Raw genomic sequence first — 18,404 nt, 5'->3', positions numbered from 1 at the left:
TGGCAAATTTCAGACGCGTTTCCAAATCGTCAGTATATTTAGTTACGGGGAGAAACACTCAAACTTTCATAACCTTGATTTTATTGCCTCACGACAACATTAAACGACAATATATGAAAATCAAATCTACAGTTTTACAGCAGCAATGTCTGGTATCTACTACATGGTAATAACACTGTGATGCTAAAATAACGCGATGGAACGCTACTTTTTTTTTTCCCGTCATGCATAGTAAAAGCATGCTGTCATAGCTTTACACACGTGTTTAAAAAAAAATGTTTTTAGGGGACACACGCGCAAAATTGACTTTAATGTGTTGTGAACTTCGACATAAAGGGAGCTTTTATTAAGACAGAGTTGTCAATATATATTTTTTTCGGGTGAAAAAAAAAAACATCTGATTGGAGGCACTTGCTTGGCTTTATTGAGGAGATGTGAAATAAATAAAAGCTGAAATGAACCCGTGAGACTTCTCGTCACTGGACAGCGCACGAGCCGCCGGGCAGGAAGTCCTGCACGTATACCGCCACCGCCTTGGTCAGGTAGGTCATACTCCCAAATCGCCCGCTGGGGGCGCTGTCGTACAGCAGCCTGCACACGCCGGTGGCGGGGTCCCTATCCAGCATGTGCTCCTCTGCGCCGAGGTCTCTCTGGAGGGACGAGCGAGGGTGAAGGTTAGAGACGACGTGCAGGGTGAGCGAGGTCGCGGCCTTCGACCTTCTCACCTGATCTTTGCAGAACATGTCATTGGCGAGCTGTACGATCTTCTCGGCGTGGACGATGGAGCCGATGCTGGGGACGTCCACGTCGGACAGCATGGTGAGCACCAAGATGGCCTCCACCAGCAGCTGGCGGTACTCGGGCTGCGGGACGCGATTCAGCACCGTCTCCACGTGGAGCGAAAACTTGATCTCACCGGGGGTCATCTGAGGATTGTTCAGGTTTTTTTTTTTTTTTTACATATACAATTTCATCTTCCGGCCCCAAAAACTTCCACAAAATCATCATCATTATTTTACTTTGGATTTTCAAACAGGTAAAATTTATGTGGTAAGTATGCAAGTCCAAATTGTCTGAAGAATATTCAATGAAATCACCGTAACTTGTCAGTTTTACCTCATCTTTACAGATTTACGTTCAGCCCGGAAAAACCCGGAGTTCGAAAGAGTCATCTGATGCTTCCGTTTCGACGGACTCACCTCTCTGGTTGTGGAGGACGGGAGGACATAGCCCTCGATGGACAGGCCGTGACACTGGAAAACAACACGGCAGACGTGAGTCCGTTTCAAGCCGTATTCTGCATTTGTGCAAATCAAAAGTCTTAACCGTAAACTTTCTAGCCAGTCCCAAGTTACGTTGGCGGCAAAAATCAAGTCAAGTCATACAGTCTTGGCTGTTGTTTGACGAAGCGCAGCCACTCACTTTCTGCAGAATCTTCCAGACTTTCTGGTAGAAGCCGACGGGGACGCGGTTGAGCGACCCGTCCAGGCGCCTCCTGCGCAGCCACTGCCCGTGTCTCGTATCCTTGGCAACCGAGGCGCTCTCCGGAATGTCAAGCGACTCGATGGAAGGGAGTCTATACCTCTGAGGCGGAGCAAGCAAGCAAGCAAGAAGGAAAAAATGAACAGAGCCGCCCCTGGAGCTTGAAAAGTTTGCCGTGGCAACGTTCAGCTAACGACGAGACAATTTATTTTTATTTTTTTTACCCCTGACTCAATGTTGCTGATGTCCAGCGAGTGCGATCGGAGGTTCTGATGAAAAGACGCAGGAAGCACAGTAAAACCCACAACGCCAATAAGCAAGACACAAACACAAGACGGTTGCAGGTGACGAGCTCAACACATTTTAGACATGCTCACAAACATTTCTCAAAAAACGGCCCCCGTTCTTGGAACCTTCCGGAAACAATAATTGGGATATTCCTTTAAAAGAGAGCTCAATGTGTGCGGTAAACACGAATGAGCGTTCTCAAAATGTTCATGCCATGTCATTATATTCCGTCCATCATAATGACCAGGAGAGCAAAGCCGAGTGGAAGCGAGCAAAAGAAATGACGAAGGCGGCGGAAGAGGCGGCTGCTGAGCGTTTATCACCTTGTGAGCGGATGTCGTGTTCTGGTCCGGCTAAGAGGGAGGAAACACATTTTAGGAACTCAAAACTTCCCCGCGTTTGCCACATGGGCCAAAGTCTTGGGACAATTCGTGAACGGATCAAATCGGGGGAAAGTCTTAATCCTGTTGGACTTGACAAGAACACGTCAGCACTTGTTAATTGTCGTCTGTGGAATGTGTCCCAATACTTTTGCCCACGAGACGTGCCGTGTCTGTTAGTTTGCGCTCCTCGTACGACTGGTCACCTTGACTGCGTCTGACAAAGACACTCTGCGATCCGCCTGCAACAAAAACAACAAATATCATGCTTCTCCCCCATCGTCGGCCGTCAGAAGGAAGCGAGAGAAACGAGAGTAAGGACGATTCCTTGCTCATGAAACGCTTGAATCAGGAATATTTTTGGAGCGAGCGCAACCATTTTCATGCTGGGAATGATTTGCCAGAGCCCGTTCTCTGATGCCTCTCCCCCATGAAAGCCGGTGAATTAGCACCCCGAGAGTAACGTCGTCACCTGACTGGGTCCCCTCAGAGACATCCTGTGCTCCAGCTGCAAAGAAAACAAGCGGCAAGGCTGAAAATCTCAAGCTCAACTGAAGTTCCGCAGAAGCAACTCCATTCTTGCGCAACGGGAGACGTGGAATGATTCAAATTGGTCAAGAAATGCAGACTAGGGAATGGGAACTTGAGGAATGAGAAGATGACCTGAATCAACAAAACAGTAAAAAAAAAAAAAAAAGGGTTTTGAATCGGGAAATAACTCCAGCTGGATGATCCTAACGGCTTCTATTTAATTTGAGGACTTTTGCGTGGAATTTTTTGGAACTTTGCAAGTCATTCCTAACCTCGGCTAATTTAGCCTAAAGAAAGTCAGGACGCGACAAGCTAACAGCAATTACGGGATGAGCCGAATGACGACTGACTCGAAGACGCTACTCCTTAAAAATCACACTCTGATTGTCATCCTCCTGAGCGACGGCTGATAAGTCAAGACACCGTTTGTGAGTTGAGGGCCGACGCGAACGCCAGCACGGAGGTTCGCTTCCTACCATCTTCATATCGCTCTTGAGCTTGCTGATTCCCGCCCGCTCGCTCTTGGTGGCGCCCACGTTCCCGAGGTGATGGATGGAGATGGCCGGACTGACGCCGCTCTCGGCGTGTCTCACTGCGTGATGATAAACACGACGAGTGTGAGGCTACGGCAACGAAGCGAAGCTGAAGCCGAGGAGACGAGCGCGCTCACCGCTGCGCTCCACGCCGAATTCCTTGCCGCTCAGGATGTGGTGCAGGAGGTTCTTGAGCTCCGAGGGGCTGAGACTCATCAAGCTTTCCGTGGCCTCCTCCCCTAAACGCAAACAGTCATGGGAGGCCTCGGATTTGATGAGCAATTGAGCAGACTATTCGGAGAGTTACGATTTTTTTTGAATGGTTCTTGCTGAATAAAGCCCAAAAAAGTGAGGTACCGGAGCAGTTGAGCGACTGAGCCAGCTCGGTGGCCATGACCTGGATGATGAGCCCGATGCGGAGACGAAACATCTCGCTGAACAGGTTGGGCTGCGTCCTGATGCTCATGGCCAGGTACACCATAATCTCCTGAAGGGGAAAAGGCCCAGGGTGAACGCGAGGGGGGGGGGGCTCGGGGTGGTCGCTGTGGACTCACCTGGGTGAGAATGGCCACGCTGATGTTGTTGTCGCTGGCCTCGTCGATGATGGCCGCCAGCTGGTCCAGAGGGATGGGGGCCGTGATGGTCTTCTCGCGGGGCTCCGGGGGCAGACCCACCGTCAGGTGCTTCTGGTGGGCCAGCAAGTCGGAGCAGGCCTAGGGGGAGGGGCGAGGGAGTTCCCATCGTGACCAGTCACTCATTCCCTGGCTGTATCGCGAGTCTCACCACCAATACGAACCGAGTCAAGCTCCTCGACCTTCTTCCTCAGCATACCGGAGATCATCCTGATGAGCCCCCAGTGCTTCAGCTCGCCGGCCTTCTCGTACAGATCGCCGAGCAGCGACCGCACCGTCGGGCCTTTGCCGTGCAGACCGGTGTCCCAGTCCATGCCCCTGCGTTGGTGACAAGAAGCCGATGAGTGTGTCTGCGAGACGTACGCAAGAAAACGCCCGTACGGCGCCGCCTTGACTTCTCAAATCAGTTTGTCTCAATGGATGGAAATTAGGGCAGAGTTCGGTTCCGGCTCTGGCCTTCCTGTGAGGAGTTCAGGGTGTACCCCGCCTACTGCTCGGAGATAGCTTGGATAGGCTCCAGCACACCCGTGACCCTCGTAAGGAGAAGCGAATCAGCTAATGGATGGATGGATGGAAATTAATGAAGTTGAGATTGCCAAAAATTGGAACATGCTTTTTTTAAATAAAAATCACGCTCCACGGCACTGAAAATGACTCCAGCTTTCCCTCAGTTTTCGCGGGTCATACGTTCCATGATCCCCTCTACAAGTGAAGTTCGTTGAATTAGAGGTTGACTTTCTTTTTTTTTTTTTTTACGACTATACTAAACCATTTAGACCAGGTGTGGGCAAACTACGGCCCGGGGGCCACATGCGGCCCGTTAAACGTTTTAATCCGGCCCGCCGAACTTGAAAAAAATTACATGACATTGAAAGACATCTATATTGTTGTAATGCTTTTGTTCACTTTCATTTAAAATTAAATAATTTTTTTTTCTCCGATGAGGTGAGGTTACCAAAACATTCCAACCATCTGCTCTCTGTCAAATTTTAGAACCCATTGTGGCCTGATTTAGACCATACCTTTGGCTACAATGCGATGCAAGATTCTGGTTAAGGTAAGCCAATTTAAACTAAAAAGAAAAACTTTATTCACATTTCAATGTCGCCAAAATCAAAAATCTGGTGAGCACTCGTATGTCATGGCAGCGGTGTTTGATGCAAAGCTCACTTGTCCTTGAAAAGGATGTAGAGGATGTCGGCTTGGTCCTGCGGACTTTGCATGTCTTTCAGGAGACGCGCCAGAGCGTAGTAATCCACGGCTCCACTGGCATCCCGCGGCACGCCGCTCTCAGTTGTCACCATCACTTCCGGGACCTGAAACATCACAAGCCAAACGCTTCGTGACCTTCCTGGAGCCAAGGCACCCATTTCACACAAGAAGGACTTCAGATCAAGTCAGTAAAACTGAATCTTTTACATCAAACTAGTGGGTGGAAGCAGCAATTCGTATTCGATGAGCTCAAGTGACTCACCTGACTGCCTGGTGGTGCGGAAGAGTCCGGAAGGTTCAGATTGAGGGACGGGTGACGTGAGCGGAACAGCTTATTGGGCAGGTACATGTTGACCTCTAGAAAGACGAGGTTAGGGAGGAAATGATGGTCTTCTCTAAAGCGACAAGTTGTTCGTTTGCTCCCACCTTGCACGTTGAGGCCCTGGGCCTTGTTCATCAAGCTCACCATCTCTTTGGTTTTGGTGGCGGCCGCCTTGAACTTGCCCAGCCCTCCCACCAGTGCGGTGGGCTTCTTGGGGGCGGCGTGGGCCAAGAGTTGGTCCAGGTACTGAGCCAGGTCGTCAGCCTCTGTAGGAGGGAGGCAGGGAACTTGTTGAAATGGGTGTCTTGTCAACACTCGTCAAGTGTTAACGCTGAAGCACAAACAAGCATTCGTACTCACATTTTCACCTACGGAAAATTCTTCAATCTAGCTAACATGCATTTTTGGATTGAGGAAGGAGAAAAAAAATTACGCAGGCAATTCTACACAAAACGTCTGCAGGCCGGATTCCAACCTGGAACCTCAAATCTGTCGAGCATACGTGCAAAACCCTAGACGAGGGTTTCTCAAACTTTTTGGTTCAAGCGGAAAATAATCCCTTCATAATCCAAACCCCAATTAAACATAATTACCACAAAGTTTCACATAGGAAGAAACAGGTGACAATTTGATTTTCAAAAATGCAACCTTTTCTTCTGTAAAAGTAATTTTTATCCCCCCCGGGCCATAAGGCGCATAAACCGCAGCAACTCCTATGAAAAAATACAAATGATAATGATAAAAAAAAAACAATATACAAGCTGCACCAGGCTATAAACCAGAGTTTAATGTTGAAAAAAATGAGTTTTGTACTGCATGTACAGAACAATTTTGTACTGTGAATCCACATAAAGGTACATAAACAGATTGTTAAAACAGTGCCGTTTAACACGGCAACAATTTTGCTAATTGAAACAGAACAGACTCAAGAGAAAAAATAATTGAGATTTTTTGTGCGCGTATTTTCTGAACTTTAGAGCGCCCCCTACTGGTGGAAGAAAAATCCATAGAAAAGCCGCATGGTTCAAAATCTATGAAAAAAGTAGCGGCTTATAGCCGGGGAAAATACAGTATTTATTACAAACCCCAGTTTGAGAAGCCCTGGACTAGCCCACCGTGAAAGCAAAGCAATGCAAGGGTTTTCGCTGCCATGAAAAGTAAGTCCTCTTGAGGCGGAGAGAGGGTGATGGGGTCAGGGTACTGTTTGATCGATCTATTTGGAATGATGAAAAAGGACCGGAAGAAACGGGGAGGAATCCGGTCAAAGGCAACCCGTCATCCATTCGTCCTCTGTCTCCTCTGTTGTTTGCTTACCGTCATCACAGCCCAACTCATGCACGATTCCCTCGCCGTCAGCATCAGCAAACTCGTCCTCGGCACGGCTGCCCGTGCTGCCCGAGGCCTTACCATCCAAGAAGCTGAGGTGAGCGAAACACGAAGTGGTCAAGAATTCCGACAGCTTTCCCGTCTGGATCCTGGAGCGGGCGGAGGAGGGAGAGTCATAACGTTTCATTTAGAATTTACAAGTGGGAGAGATGCACCCAGCGCGGCTGCAGCTTGACCTTGCGCCGCCGTAGTAGCCGTCCTGCAGTTTCTTTAAGGTGGCCAGCACAGCGGGGTCCAGGTTGCTGTGGTCTTCGGCTGTAACGCGTTGGAGGGTAAACGTTAGAACGGATAAATGGCGTGTAAGAAAAACATGCGGCGGCGTCTCCATGCGCTCACTCAGCATCGTCTGCGAGATGGGGAACGTGACGGTGGGTCTTCCCGTCATCCTCCATCTGGATGCCAAGTAGGAAATTTCCGTCCGAAGCATCTCCACGATCATTTTGTTGTCCAGGGCCAAGTAGAACTGCTGGTGGTCGAGAAACTGCGGAATGCCGGGATGGCGGCGTGATTGTTAAAAGCTTCTCGGGGTTTCTCTCTTTCACTTCATGCAGCATATTGTAACCTTAGAACTAGGGGGCACGCGTGCAAACCACAAGACAAGACGCCTTCATAACCCAAACAGCAATTAAACACACCCGCTACACCTAAATTCCATAGAATTGAACGTAGCCTAATTTTTGTCAGATTACAATAAAAGTCATGAGAATAGTCATAGTCATGATATTATGCAATTAAAGTAAAACGTTTAATAAGAGAAGAAAGCTAATTCCCCAAATACTTCATTATCGATGTATTATGCCTTTTATTATGGAAACGATGCATTCAATGTCCCCCCCCAAAAAAAGATTAAATTATTATTATATTTCTTCCCGCAAATGTGCGTGCAATTTCCCCCCAAAATCGAACAAAATTCGTCTTTTGTTTTTTGGGGGAATAAAAAAATGTATTTACTTTATTTCTGGGATGGCCCATGCACCATTTTGAGGATTTCTTTGCTTGATTGGCCACTCACCTGAGGCGTGAATGAGAAGATGGTGTTCCTGATGATGTAGAACTTGGAGGTTCCCAGCACTCCGATCCTCCTGTAGGGCCGTCCCGTCAAACCCAATCTGGGGTTACGACCTGAAGCACAGCGATGTTGAGACACCGACCGCTCTCTTTGTCCTACGGACTTTGGCGGGCGTACCGAGTCGGGCGTAGATGTGGCTGAGCACTCTGGAAGGCTGCACGTGGATGGGATGGATGTCTGCCACCGTCTCCACGTCGATGCCGTGCTTCAGCAGCAGCTGTTTAATCTCCTCCGTCTCGGCCAGGACGGACACTGCCGGCACAGAGCGGTGGCGTGGAGTTTCATGTGTTCTAAACGCAGCGATCAAACACAAGGCTTCGGCGCCAGAATCAGCGCAATGCATCATTTAATCTGGCCGCTGGTTTTTGGGGCAGCAATTCTTCCACTTGAGGGAGACCGTCCACACAAATGCAAAACAGAAGCTTAGCTATGAACGCCTGTCGTTAAATTGCCCTTGCACTATTATGGCGCACCTGCACAATGAATGTGGTGGCACATTCCTGGCTGCGAAGGCTGCTCTCTGCAGGAGGGCAGTAATGTTGCCGCTCCAAAACACCCCACCCACGCCTCCACAGGTGCTAGTCGGTGTGCTTTGTATTCATTTCAGTTTGCTGAGGTTTTTGTTCCCAAATCCATACCGTGCTCTCAGTCTGGGGTTGGTTTCCCCCACTTCCCTCTCATCATTTTCTTGCCAAAAAAGGGGCACTGTTGTTCATTGTTTTTTGATGTCACTTGGATGGCTTTTGTCCAAAAAGCTATTCTGATTCTATCAAAGCGCTGACCTTGCACCACCACGTCAGGCTTAGGGATGGTGGAGAAGCGACGGTTCAGGGGGTCGATCTCTCCAGGAGCGAGAAAACCCTGAGGAACGAGGGAGGCACAAGGGTGTCATGATGAGAAAGTCTTATTTGAGGGGGGGGGGGTGACACTGACCTCAGACAAAAGCTTCCCCAAAATGTAAAGAGACTGTCCCCACTTGAGGGGACACTTCCCCATGGGTATCCTCTCCACGGTGTGAGGATTGACGTACTCTTCCTCCACCTGTTGCCCAACAAACGCAGATCAGCACAGCATAGTTCATCTCGCACGTGAAACGGTGGACGTTGACCTTGTCTGGTGGGACGCTGTAGAGCTCGGGCAGCAGTCGTATTCCGTCCTTTCGCTTGATCAAGATGCCCTCCAGAGCGTCCTGGTACTCCTGCACCTGCATGCGTGATCAATCGTTATAATTTTCTTGTGAGCCATCCCGAAGGCTCATTCAAAGAAAAAAAAAAAAATACAAGATGCACCGAGCAAACAAGAGTGTGCAATTCTGGTTCCGCTGTACCTGCTCGGGGCTGTTGATGAAAATCCCATCCAGGATGAGGTATGTCCAGAAGAGAGGCCACTCGCACTCGATGTTCTCAAACAACTTGAGCTCGGCCGACTCGTAATACAGACGGTTGGGGTCCTGACGGCGACAAAAAAGACGGCAATCATCAGATGCGTCCACGTTGTCTGATTCCCTCCCACTCTCGGCTTCCCGTCGTGGACCTCTTTGGGAGTTTTGTGTCCGTCTCGGAGGAACCTGCAGCAGCCGTAGCGACCCTGAGTGCGCACATGTAGACAGAAAGGTCACTAAGGACGTTCCTTTTTTTTTTCTGCCGTGTCACTTTTTTGTTTGAACCACACGGGACATTTTGATGTGAGCACCTGCAGCTTGGAGATGATCTCCTCCTTGGTCATGTTGACGATGCTCATGTCCTCCACGGCAAAGGCGGGGTAGGAGATGATGGCCAGGACGCCGGCATCCACCTCTTTGGAGACGGATGCTCTGGGGAGCATGGAGGTCAGGATGGACTAGTCATGAGGAGAAAGAACAACGTAGTCACTCACGGTGTTTGTCAAACTCAACCCCGAGTCTTTCCGGTTAGCAATCATGACCGACATTAGAAAATAGTAGTGCTTACATGAAGGAAAATAAACTGGAGTGAAATTATGATTCAATTCAAATATATTGCACATAATAATTCAATTTTTCAAAAAATAAAATAAAAATGTTCTATAGAACTAAACCAGGGGTGAGCAAACTTTTTGATTGGCGGGCTACAATGGGTTCAGAAGCATATGGGTGGAATGTTTTGGTAACCTCATCTCATCGGGTAAAAAAAAAAAATGCATTTAATTTTAAATGAAAGAGAAAAAAACATTACAACAAAAACCACAGTATTTAGAAAATAAAACATCAACAAGGTTTATTCATTTAATTTTTTTCAAGTTTGGCGGGCCGGATTAAAACGTTTAACGGGCCGCATGTGGCCCCCGGGCCATAGTTTGCCCACGCCTGAACTCAACAGTACTTAACAAACGTCTTGTTTTGGGTTTAAAAAAAAACTGTAATATTATACCCAGATTCAACATCATGATTCTGTGCTTCTTTTATATGCCACTAGGGGGAGCCCAATCACTGACCTAACGTGAAAGCTACCTGGCAGTGCTGGATGTCATCAGCGAGGGCGTGGACCACCGATCCGGGTCCACCTTTGGCTCCGAAGAGGTTGAGCTCGTCCAGAGCCTCCAGAGCGGCCTGGAATTGGAGGAAATTCTTGAAACCGACTGTTTAAGACATACGGTACATTTACAACAGAAATTCCAATACTTGATCAGTGAAATTAATTTCACCCTAACATTCAGATTGTTTCTGACTGTGACTTCCGTGACTGGGGTACTTTTAAATTCCTCACTGAAGGCCCAGGTAGCAAATGCACGGCTCGTCCACTATGTTTTGGTGATAATTACATTCTACCGGGAGGCCTGATTCCCAGTGTCTTAATTTAGCCACCGTGCATTTGTGTGTGTGTGTGTGCGTGTCATTTCAGAGCGGGAAGCCATTCTTGGAAGACACGGGAAACCTGATCCCTCGCTACAAGGCGAAGGCCCTCGCTCACACTGCGGCACCACGTTATTATCTCAAGTCTTGCCGTGTCAGTGAAATCTTACAACTATTAGCGCCTGGAATTCTGATTGCGTTGACTAGGACAGGTACTTTTTTTTTTTCCAGTGAGACTCCGCCGACTGACAGTGATGGTCGTCCCAGTTGCGTGGAGGTCATTTAAAGATCGTCGAAAAGGTCACAGGAGCGACCGGATACCCCGGGCGGGCTGGCTGGCGCTCGTCTATGACCTACCTTGGCCGTGCCGATGGAGCTGGCGTTGATCTCAGTGATGCCCTGGTTGGTTTTGTCCCCTCTTTCCCACATCCCATAATCCTGTGAGCAGCCAATGAGGGACTCAGTGAAGCACTCGGCAGGTAGATACAAACGAACAAAGCAAAAAAAAAAAAAATGGAACACGCCACTCACTGCCACTTTGTAAGCCGCCTCGATGTAGAACATGAGATTCTGCACGACGTCCACTTCATCCTGGGTGTAGACAATATGAAGACCTGCCACACAAAGAAACGATTGATCGTCAGTGTGCCGTCGTACGTTATTCGTTACATTGTAATTAAATCCCGCTCGTACCGGATGCCGTCATCTGAGCCAGGAAGAGCAGGAAGAGCGAGGTGGCGTCCACCTGCAAGTGGCCCCACTGGTCGTCGCCGACCACGGGGGCGCAAGTCCTGGTGTTGTACTTGGCGTGGAGCGAGTCGGACGTGCTGCGGCTGTACTTGAACTTCTCCACTTTGTCCAGCTGCGAGCAAGGAAAGGTCGCAAAGCCAGAGCTGACGAGAAAATACGTCAAGTTTGTCGTGGTGCTTCCCGCAAGGTGGTGTCGCCACGTACCTGCCGCATAATGCACTGCAGGACTCCTCTCATCAGCTTCACCACGCTCTTAAGTGAAGAAAAAAAAAGAAAATCTGTACTTTTCCACCACAAGACTCAAAGATCTCAACCTCAAACGCAGGTGGCTTTCCCTCTTTTTTTTATTTTTATTTTTTTAACATCGTGTTCTTAAGTGACGAGACTATTTTGACAAAGTAACAAGTAGAAAGTACACAACCTGGTGCCTTGATACAATTTCACAGAATCATCATTCCCCATTGAATTGAATGGAAATGCCTTTCACGCATTCCAGCCTATCCCTCCCCCCAAAAACCCACGATTGAGTTTGTGCTTTGTAATGAATAGTGCTTGATAATATTGTACTTTTTCAAATCAGAGAGTAACAACAAGTAAATAGGAGGATTGAATGCTGCAATCCAAATCACGGTGCTGCTCCTTTTGTTGTGCTTGCTTTGGCCATCGGGAGGCAGTATTGAGTAATATGCAGATGCAAATTAAGAAGAAGAAAACAGTTTTTTTCGCTCACAAATCCAAGCAAAAACAACAAACAACAAAAAAAATAATCTGACTGACGATGGCTCTTATGTTGGAAAACTCGAAAATCGGGCCATTCTGATCTCAAGGCACCACGGTACGAATAGCTGAAAAATGAATGAAGCACAGTAAGCAATTATTTGTACTTTCTTAGCTCCGCCCACCTGCTCAAGTTCATAGGCCTTGGCCTTGTCTTCATCCCTGTCGGCGTTCTTCCTGTAGGCCAGGCTTAGCGCCCACACGGACACGATGCTGTAAACGTTGTCTCGGACCCAAGCGTCCGGCTGATCGCTGCTTCCGGGCAGAAGGCCCGTGACGGGATCCTGTGGAGCATGTGCCGCCGATTTATTATCTTTCCAACTCCCATACAAGAGTACATTTCAAGTGTTTCCTAGCTATAGCACAGATTTTTTTTAACTACTTACCACTATTCACCTTACAATCATTTCATACAAACGGTTCTGTTAGTTTAAAAATCTTTTTAATGCGTACTTGCGTTTCGGCCAAAATTATAGGCTTGGTAGAACATTTTGGTGTTTAAACATTAGTTTAAACAACTGGGGGTGACAAACAGCTTGAAGCAAGCACACTTGGCGTCTTATTTGGAGAACCTTGCGAGTGAGAGTGAGAACAGGCGCCAGAGATTTTCTTTTTTTTTATATCTAAATTTAAATGTGTTTAAATTGCGTGAGAGGAACTGACCCCTCCATGCATGCCTGCACACATTTCCCCTTCGTGGATTATGATGAGGATGATTCAGGAAACACAAATCTGCTCATTAATGAGTTTGAAGAAAGCTTGGCAACTCCTTCAGCATTGAACACTGATTGCAAGCATGGCAAGTGCAAATCTTTAGAGCGTGGAAGGTTTTTCTCATAGCTTCAAATTTTTTGCGGATTGTTCGCGCCAGACTTTTGCATTTTTAAGCATCTGTCAGAGCCGGTTCATGGTTGAGTGTGAAGAAGGTGCAAACTGTCATTTAGGTCAATACTAACAACACGAAAAGAATTGCGCAACAGCACTTTACTTCCCTTTTGTGCAGCTAATGTTAGGAGGAAAGGGAACGGCTGTTATTGAAGTTTATTACTGCGATACTACACTGCTTGAAACACTCACTTGGTGCTGCAGGATAGTTTGCTGCACGATCCGGGCATAGTTGTCCAGTTTCACCCCCGAGTTGCTTCTGCTCCTCATGGCGACAAACTTTGTGGGCCTCGCGCTCGTAAACGCTTGACAAACTTTCTAATTGACCCACACAAAAGTCATTGGCTCTTTCTTGGTTCTCAGAGAGAAAGAGAAGACGGGCAAATTTGCACCAACAGCAAGCCAGCCGGGGGGAGTGAGGGTAAGCTAGCGGTCGGAATCTGCAGAAAAGCGGATATGTAATTTGTACTTTCAAAGTAAAATACATATCAAACGTGCGCCACAATTTGCTTTCAAACTAAAACCAGAATATCAGCGTTCAGTTTTGATGTTGATGGTCGAGCGTATTTGGTCTAATTTAATGCATAGAAAATATAACGGATAGATTGAGGATGTTGGCAATGGGATGCTAAGCTATAGCGCCCTCTACCGTTGCATAGACGAAATACTCGACACCCAAACAACTCTTTTTGTGGCAAGAAATGTAAAATTCAGGCATAAGTCAGCACAGAAGACACTCACCATCAATGTGGATTTGATTACAAATCTCTATTATTGGCATTATGATTAGCATTATAATTAGTGTTTGCTTTCAAAGCAGTTTAAAAAAAACATACATACTGAAAAACTACAAACAGTCCCAGCATGTCCTTTGCCTTTCGAGTCCTTCTTTTTAAAGCGTCCCACTGGGGACCCAGTTTTGATAACACTTTCGTCTTGTGTACCCTGACTTTTGATTGTTTAAAAAGCAGGTTTTCCAGTAAACAAGTGCTGCTGCTGCTACTAAGAATTCATTAGTCGTAGTTTTTATGTTTTGTACAAAGAAAACGTAAAACAAAACAAACGTGGTCAAAGTTGCCGGGGGAACATTTACACTGTAACACCAGAAGCGAGCCTGACTTTCCGCTCGCTCAACACTGTTTATGTTTTGATTTTTACCGTTCAGCACCTTATTTTTTTCACCTTTTATCCACACAGCATGAGTTGTGAAGGAGACGGCGATGACGCCAGCTCCACTAAACGTAAGGTCGCATATATTTTTAGTCAGGAATACATTGAAACTTGCGATTCGTTATCCAAAGTGCCGAACCGGGTGAGTTTGGATCGTTGCCCTGCTTTCAATGTGCAGTGTTTGGTGATGCAGGTTGAGAATAGTTTTGTCCATGTTGTAGGCGAGTATGGTCCACTCACTGATAGCAGCCTATGGACTCCTGAAACATATGAGGTTTGTGACATAAAGAGAGTGAGGAAAGTGTCAGCTGGCAACTTTGACTTGATTCTTCTGTTCTCCCCTCAAGCATTGTGAAGCCTCAGGTTGCCACCATAGAGGAGATGGCCCAGTTCCACTCAGACTTCTACCTGGAGCATCTTCACAAAATCAGCCAGGACGGAGACAACGATGACCCACACTCTGTTGACTACGGCCTAGGTGAGGGCTAGCACTAAATTGTTCTTGAATTATGTCCAGTCGCAGTGATATTTGTGTCTTTTTACTCCTTACGGTCGTGACCTCTTTCTCTCCAAGCTGTCCTCGACCTGTCTCTTGTCTCCTTTATCCAGATCCAGTAGTCATTGTGCATAACGTTTACCTGTGTTGCAGGAAAATAGGGAAAACACACGAGGAATGAGTGACATAATTGAATAAAATTGTGTATGAAAATGGAATATAACCAGGCAGTAGTGCTGCACAATTTCTCTTAAGCAAACTCATATTTACAAATATGAACACGGTGGTGTGCAACTGTAGTTGCCAGGTGACACTTTTATCCTCAGACTAGAGCAGACTTTTTATTATGTCATAATTAACTGAATAGAATAAGTTAATATTCCTCTAACAACCTGCCTATTACGACTTTATGCTTTTTCTCCCTGTTTGAAAACAGATATCTGCTGTTCCTCATTTGTCAAATTCATCTCCTTCCTGTTGTCCAACTCAGCAGACTATCGTACGACGTAAATCGGTTTTGCTAAATTAAAGTCGGATTGAAATGTTGACGTATCGATTTGATGGAGATCTTGAGGAGTTTTCTCTGCCATTCACAAATATACTTGTTAATTATTTTTTTCTATGGGTTTGGCCGTGGGAGCGTCAGATGCTACTTCACAGTAAATTTCAAAGTTGGAAACAACCACCAGTACATGGCATTGATGCCCCATTTTAGATATGAGCTCAGCATAATTTGAGTCCACTGGGAGAAACCGCTGCATTTTGTGCCATCTACCTTTTTCCAGTACTGATTATAAAAGAACGGAAAAAGGCAAAATGAAACATTTTTTTCTCCTGGTGAGACACTATTCTTTCCTTTGGTTGTTTGATAATATATGTTATCAGTGACCACAATATTGTGCGGGTCTTAAAAATGTCTAAAATGCCTGGAGGAAGTGAATTTAGGCGGGACGAAACGGCGACAGTAGAGAAGCCAGGAAAATTGTTGCGGCTTTTACCATGTTTTCACCCTCCTCCAGGTTACGACTGTCCGGTGGTGGAGGGCATATTTGACTACGCAGCAGCAGTAGCGGGCGCTACGATCACGGCCGTCAAGTGCCTGCTGGACCAGACGTGCCACGTGGCCATCAACTGGGCCGGTGGGTGGCACCATGCCAAGAAGTAAGCGTCGCTCTCCCGAGGCCCGATGTGACCACTCGCCGCTCAACCGCTTCCCTCCTCGTCCACCAGGGACCAAGCGTCGGGCTTCTGCTACGTCAACGATGCCGTCTTGGGAATCCTCAAGCTCAGGGAGAAATACGACCGAGTTCTTTACGTGGACGTGGACCTCCATCACGGAGACGGTACGCACGACTTTTGCGAGAGTTGGATCCATTTATTCTACTTTGTGTACTTTTTGCCTCCCCCGCAGGTGTGGAGGAAGCCTTCAGCTTCACGTCCAAAGTCATGACGGTGTCCTTGCATAAGTTCTCGCCTGGCTTTTTCCCAGGTCACTCGCCACTGGCTTTTATAAATGACACTTAGCATTTAGGTAACATTTCTTTTGTATCCATAAACCTTTTATGTGTGCGCGTGTGTAGGTACGGGTGATGTCACCAATACTGGCTTGTGCAAAGGCCGTTGGTACTCCGTTAACGTCCCCCTGGAGGACGGCATCCAAGACGATCGATATTACCAAATCTTCGCCAGGCAGGTCACCGCCGCGCCCAAAGAATTGACGATAAAAAGATTGCTTTGGTCCCATGGATCCATGTTGCGGAGTTGCTTTAGTCGGACCATCGTCTCGTCTCATAGGAACAAAAAATGTTTAACCGCTAACTCCACAGCGTCATGCCGGATGTGCGCGCTCACTTCAACCCGGACGCCGTGGTCATGCAGCTTGGTGCCGACACCATGGCGGGCGACCCCATGTGCTCGTTTAACATGACGCCGCCGGGGGTGGCCAAGTGTCTGCGGCACGTGTTGCAGTGGCGGCTGCCGACGCTGCTGCTGGGAGGAGGTGGGTGTCATGTCGTCTTACTCCTCACGGGGGCGCTCCTTCTTTGCAGGAATTCAGCCTTTCGTCATACACAAGTGGGATAACCTAAAAATAAATGCATGTCAGTACGTATTACAATACAAAACTCCACATGAAAATATTCTCCAGACCAATAAATATAAATGGTGGAAAACTTCCTTGATTTCAGTCGTTCAATTTAAAAAAAAGTGAAACTCTAATATGTAGTTTTTACTGTAAATCGAGTTGGAATTGGAATTCTCTCGAGATGTTTCCTGTGTTTAATGCAACTGTGCAAAATGACTTTCACTTCTTGAATTAGATTCCGACTGAAATAAATGACCATTTCTACCTTTGTTCTAAAATTGTGAGTATGAATAGTGGGCAGCTTTACGATATAGCGTGAAAACGATACATGTGATCAACAGTAATGTCATTGTCCGTCTCCATTAGGGGGTTACAACCTGGCAAACACAGCCCGATGCTGGACCCATCTGACAGCAGTGCTTCTGGGAAAGACCCTCGCCTCGGAAATACCTGACCACGAGGTAATATGTCTCACACGCACACATAAATGTAACGAGACGATCCAGAAGAATAGGTCGAAGAAAATTTAATTAGATTGAACAACAAACATGAGTGGGATAATCTGATACGATAGTCTTGGAATTGTTTCGTTTCCCATATCTCATTTTCCAACGTCTCTCCCTCCCGTATACTCATGTGCCAAATCAGCGCTTATGGTCTTTTTTTTTAATTAGTTTTTTACAGAGTACGGCCCCGACTATTCGCTAGAGATCAGTCCGAGCTGCCGATCCGACCGAAACGACGCCAAAAACCTGGACCAGGTCGTCGCCACCATCAAACGTACGTAAGAGCAAACGGACGGAACTGATTTTAGTCATTTAGTGCAACTCGCATACGATCTTATTCTAAAGTCGCGGTTGGATTAAGCATGAGTTTTTTTTTTCATAGATAAATTGAGAAAACCGACGACAAATTTGCCAATATATCATTTGCATGGCATTTTTGACTGCATTATTTTCTGTTTGACTTTTTGATATGGTTTTGCTGATTAATGATAGCTTATTTACTTTTTTCCCCCCAGGAAATCTAAAGAATGTCGTTTAGGAGTCCATACACTTTGAAGAAGACAATATGGAAGGCATGCGTTGGTTCAGCCGTCAGCCTTGCGGAATGCAGAAGGATTTTAAGGAACTTTTGGTGGGGCTCTACCAGGGAAAGGACTTGAAGAGGTTTTGTGCTTGTTGTCTAATGTTCACACGTTTGGATGTGTTTCTGTATAGAAATTGGTGCATTTGAATTACACTGTCCCCTCACTAAGATACACCAGGAGTTGTTAAGGATGAATTCAAGCCAACCTGGATTTTTATTCTAATGGAAAAAGTCCAACTTTGCACCACTACTTGTAAATAATCCATGTCTTTGTTTGGCATTTGTGTCTTTTGAAACTTTTAAAAGATGACTTGGAACATGTCCACTGTACTGTATAGTGTGTCTCTTCTACTTTCCAATTCAGCCAACCCCAGGCGTCAACACGAATGGAGGTGTTGCGTGTATTTGTGTGTTCGCCAAGTGACACGAAACTTCAGAGATGAGAACATTTAATTCTGCGCCTTCGATTTCTAGCAATAATATTGATTTTTAATCATTTATACACCTACG

General features: G+C 46.7%; 2 protein-coding genes across 4 annotated transcripts; one reads left to right on the top strand and one right to left on the bottom strand.

Moving 5' to 3' along the window:
- Nucleotides 1-58: 58 nt before the first annotated feature.
- Nucleotides 59-13,933, bottom strand: phka1a (phosphorylase kinase, alpha 1a (muscle)). 2 transcript variants are annotated; one of them, XM_088295044.1, is made up of 35 exons: nucleotides 13,798-13,933; nucleotides 13,249-13,496; nucleotides 12,297-12,455; nucleotides 11,599-11,646; nucleotides 11,338-11,506; nucleotides 11,176-11,258; nucleotides 11,002-11,082; nucleotides 10,303-10,401; nucleotides 9,528-9,674; nucleotides 9,369-9,422; nucleotides 9,163-9,285; nucleotides 8,944-9,039; nucleotides 8,769-8,876; nucleotides 8,618-8,696; nucleotides 7,953-8,087; nucleotides 7,779-7,888; nucleotides 7,103-7,247; nucleotides 6,943-7,021; nucleotides 6,695-6,855; nucleotides 5,485-5,646; nucleotides 5,321-5,415; nucleotides 5,017-5,162; nucleotides 4,011-4,164; nucleotides 3,769-3,927; nucleotides 3,572-3,701; nucleotides 3,352-3,453; nucleotides 3,158-3,273; nucleotides 2,623-2,658; nucleotides 2,357-2,392; nucleotides 2,094-2,123; nucleotides 1,707-1,751; nucleotides 1,423-1,584; nucleotides 1,200-1,253; nucleotides 726-926; nucleotides 59-650 (listed from the first exon to the last, which is right to left on the bottom strand). In XM_088295044.1, the coding sequence occupies exons 2-35, from the start codon at nucleotides 13,324-13,326 to the stop codon at nucleotides 477-479; spliced, it is 3,756 nt and encodes a 1,251-aa protein (XP_088151170.1). In that variant the 5' UTR covers nucleotides 13,327-13,496; nucleotides 13,798-13,933; the 3' UTR covers nucleotides 59-476. The 2 variants fall into 2 exon arrangements, with proteins under 2 accessions (XP_088151170.1, XP_088151171.1); XM_088295045.1 differs by lacking the exon at nucleotides 2,623-2,658.
- Nucleotides 10,272-18,224, top strand: hdac8 (histone deacetylase 8). Of its 2 annotated transcripts, XM_088295047.1 has the most exons (14): nucleotides 10,272-10,446; nucleotides 10,694-10,798; nucleotides 10,876-11,719; nucleotides 13,420-14,368; nucleotides 14,448-14,500; nucleotides 14,574-14,704; nucleotides 15,742-15,883; nucleotides 15,953-16,065; nucleotides 16,134-16,211; nucleotides 16,303-16,411; nucleotides 16,549-16,721; nucleotides 17,172-17,266; nucleotides 17,480-17,585; nucleotides 17,827-18,224. In XM_088295047.1, the coding sequence occupies exons 4-14, from the start codon at nucleotides 14,255-14,257 to the stop codon at nucleotides 17,847-17,849; spliced, it is 1,137 nt and encodes a 378-aa protein (XP_088151173.1). In that variant the 5' UTR covers nucleotides 10,272-10,446; nucleotides 10,694-10,798; nucleotides 10,876-11,719; nucleotides 13,420-14,254; the 3' UTR covers nucleotides 17,850-18,224. The 2 variants fall into 2 exon arrangements, with proteins under 2 accessions (XP_088151173.1, XP_088151174.1); XM_088295048.1 differs by having other exon boundaries at nucleotides 10,694-11,719.
- Nucleotides 18,225-18,404: the final 180 nt, after the last annotated feature.

This window comes from Idiotropiscis lumnitzeri, chromosome 4 (assembly GCF_059441095.1).
Source record: "Idiotropiscis lumnitzeri isolate Australia: NSW breed Sydney's pygmy pipehorse chromosome 4, RoL_Ilum_1.0, whole genome shotgun sequence".
In the NCBI taxonomy this organism is placed as follows: Eukaryota; Metazoa; Chordata; class Actinopteri; order Syngnathiformes; family Syngnathidae; genus Idiotropiscis; species Idiotropiscis lumnitzeri.
Note: the sequence above shows the minus strand (reverse complement) of the source record. Positions and strands in the feature narration are given on the sequence as shown.

What these genes read in the sequence shown, in the direction of transcription:
- hdac8 (XM_088295047.1), top strand. Translation starts at nt 14,255, where the DNA reads ATGAGTTGTGAAGGAGACGGCGATGACGCCAGCTCCACTAAACGTAAG. An exon ending in TATCCAAAGTGCCGAACCGG is followed by an intron (nt 14,369 to 14,447) that starts GTGAGTTTGGAT and finishes TCCATGTTGTAG; the next exon opens with GCGAGTATGGTCCACTCACT. An exon ending in CTCTGTTGACTACGGCCTAG is followed by an intron (nt 14,705 to 15,741) that starts GTGAGGGCTAGC and finishes ACCCTCCTCCAG; the next exon opens with GTTACGACTGTCCGGTGGTG.
- phka1a (XM_088295044.1), bottom strand. Translation starts at nt 13,326, where the DNA reads ATGAGGAGCAGAAGCAACTCGGGGGTGAAACTGGACAACTATGCCCGG. An exon ending in GCCTGACGTGGTGGTGCAAG is followed by an intron (nt 8,088 to 8,617) that starts GTCAGCGCTTTG and finishes CTGTGCCGGCAG; the next exon opens with TGTCCGTCCTGGCCGAGACG. An exon ending in TACATCCTTTTCAAGGACAA is followed by an intron (nt 4,165 to 5,016) that starts GTGAGCTTTGCA and finishes TCACCAACGCAG; the next exon opens with GGGCATGGACTGGGACACCG.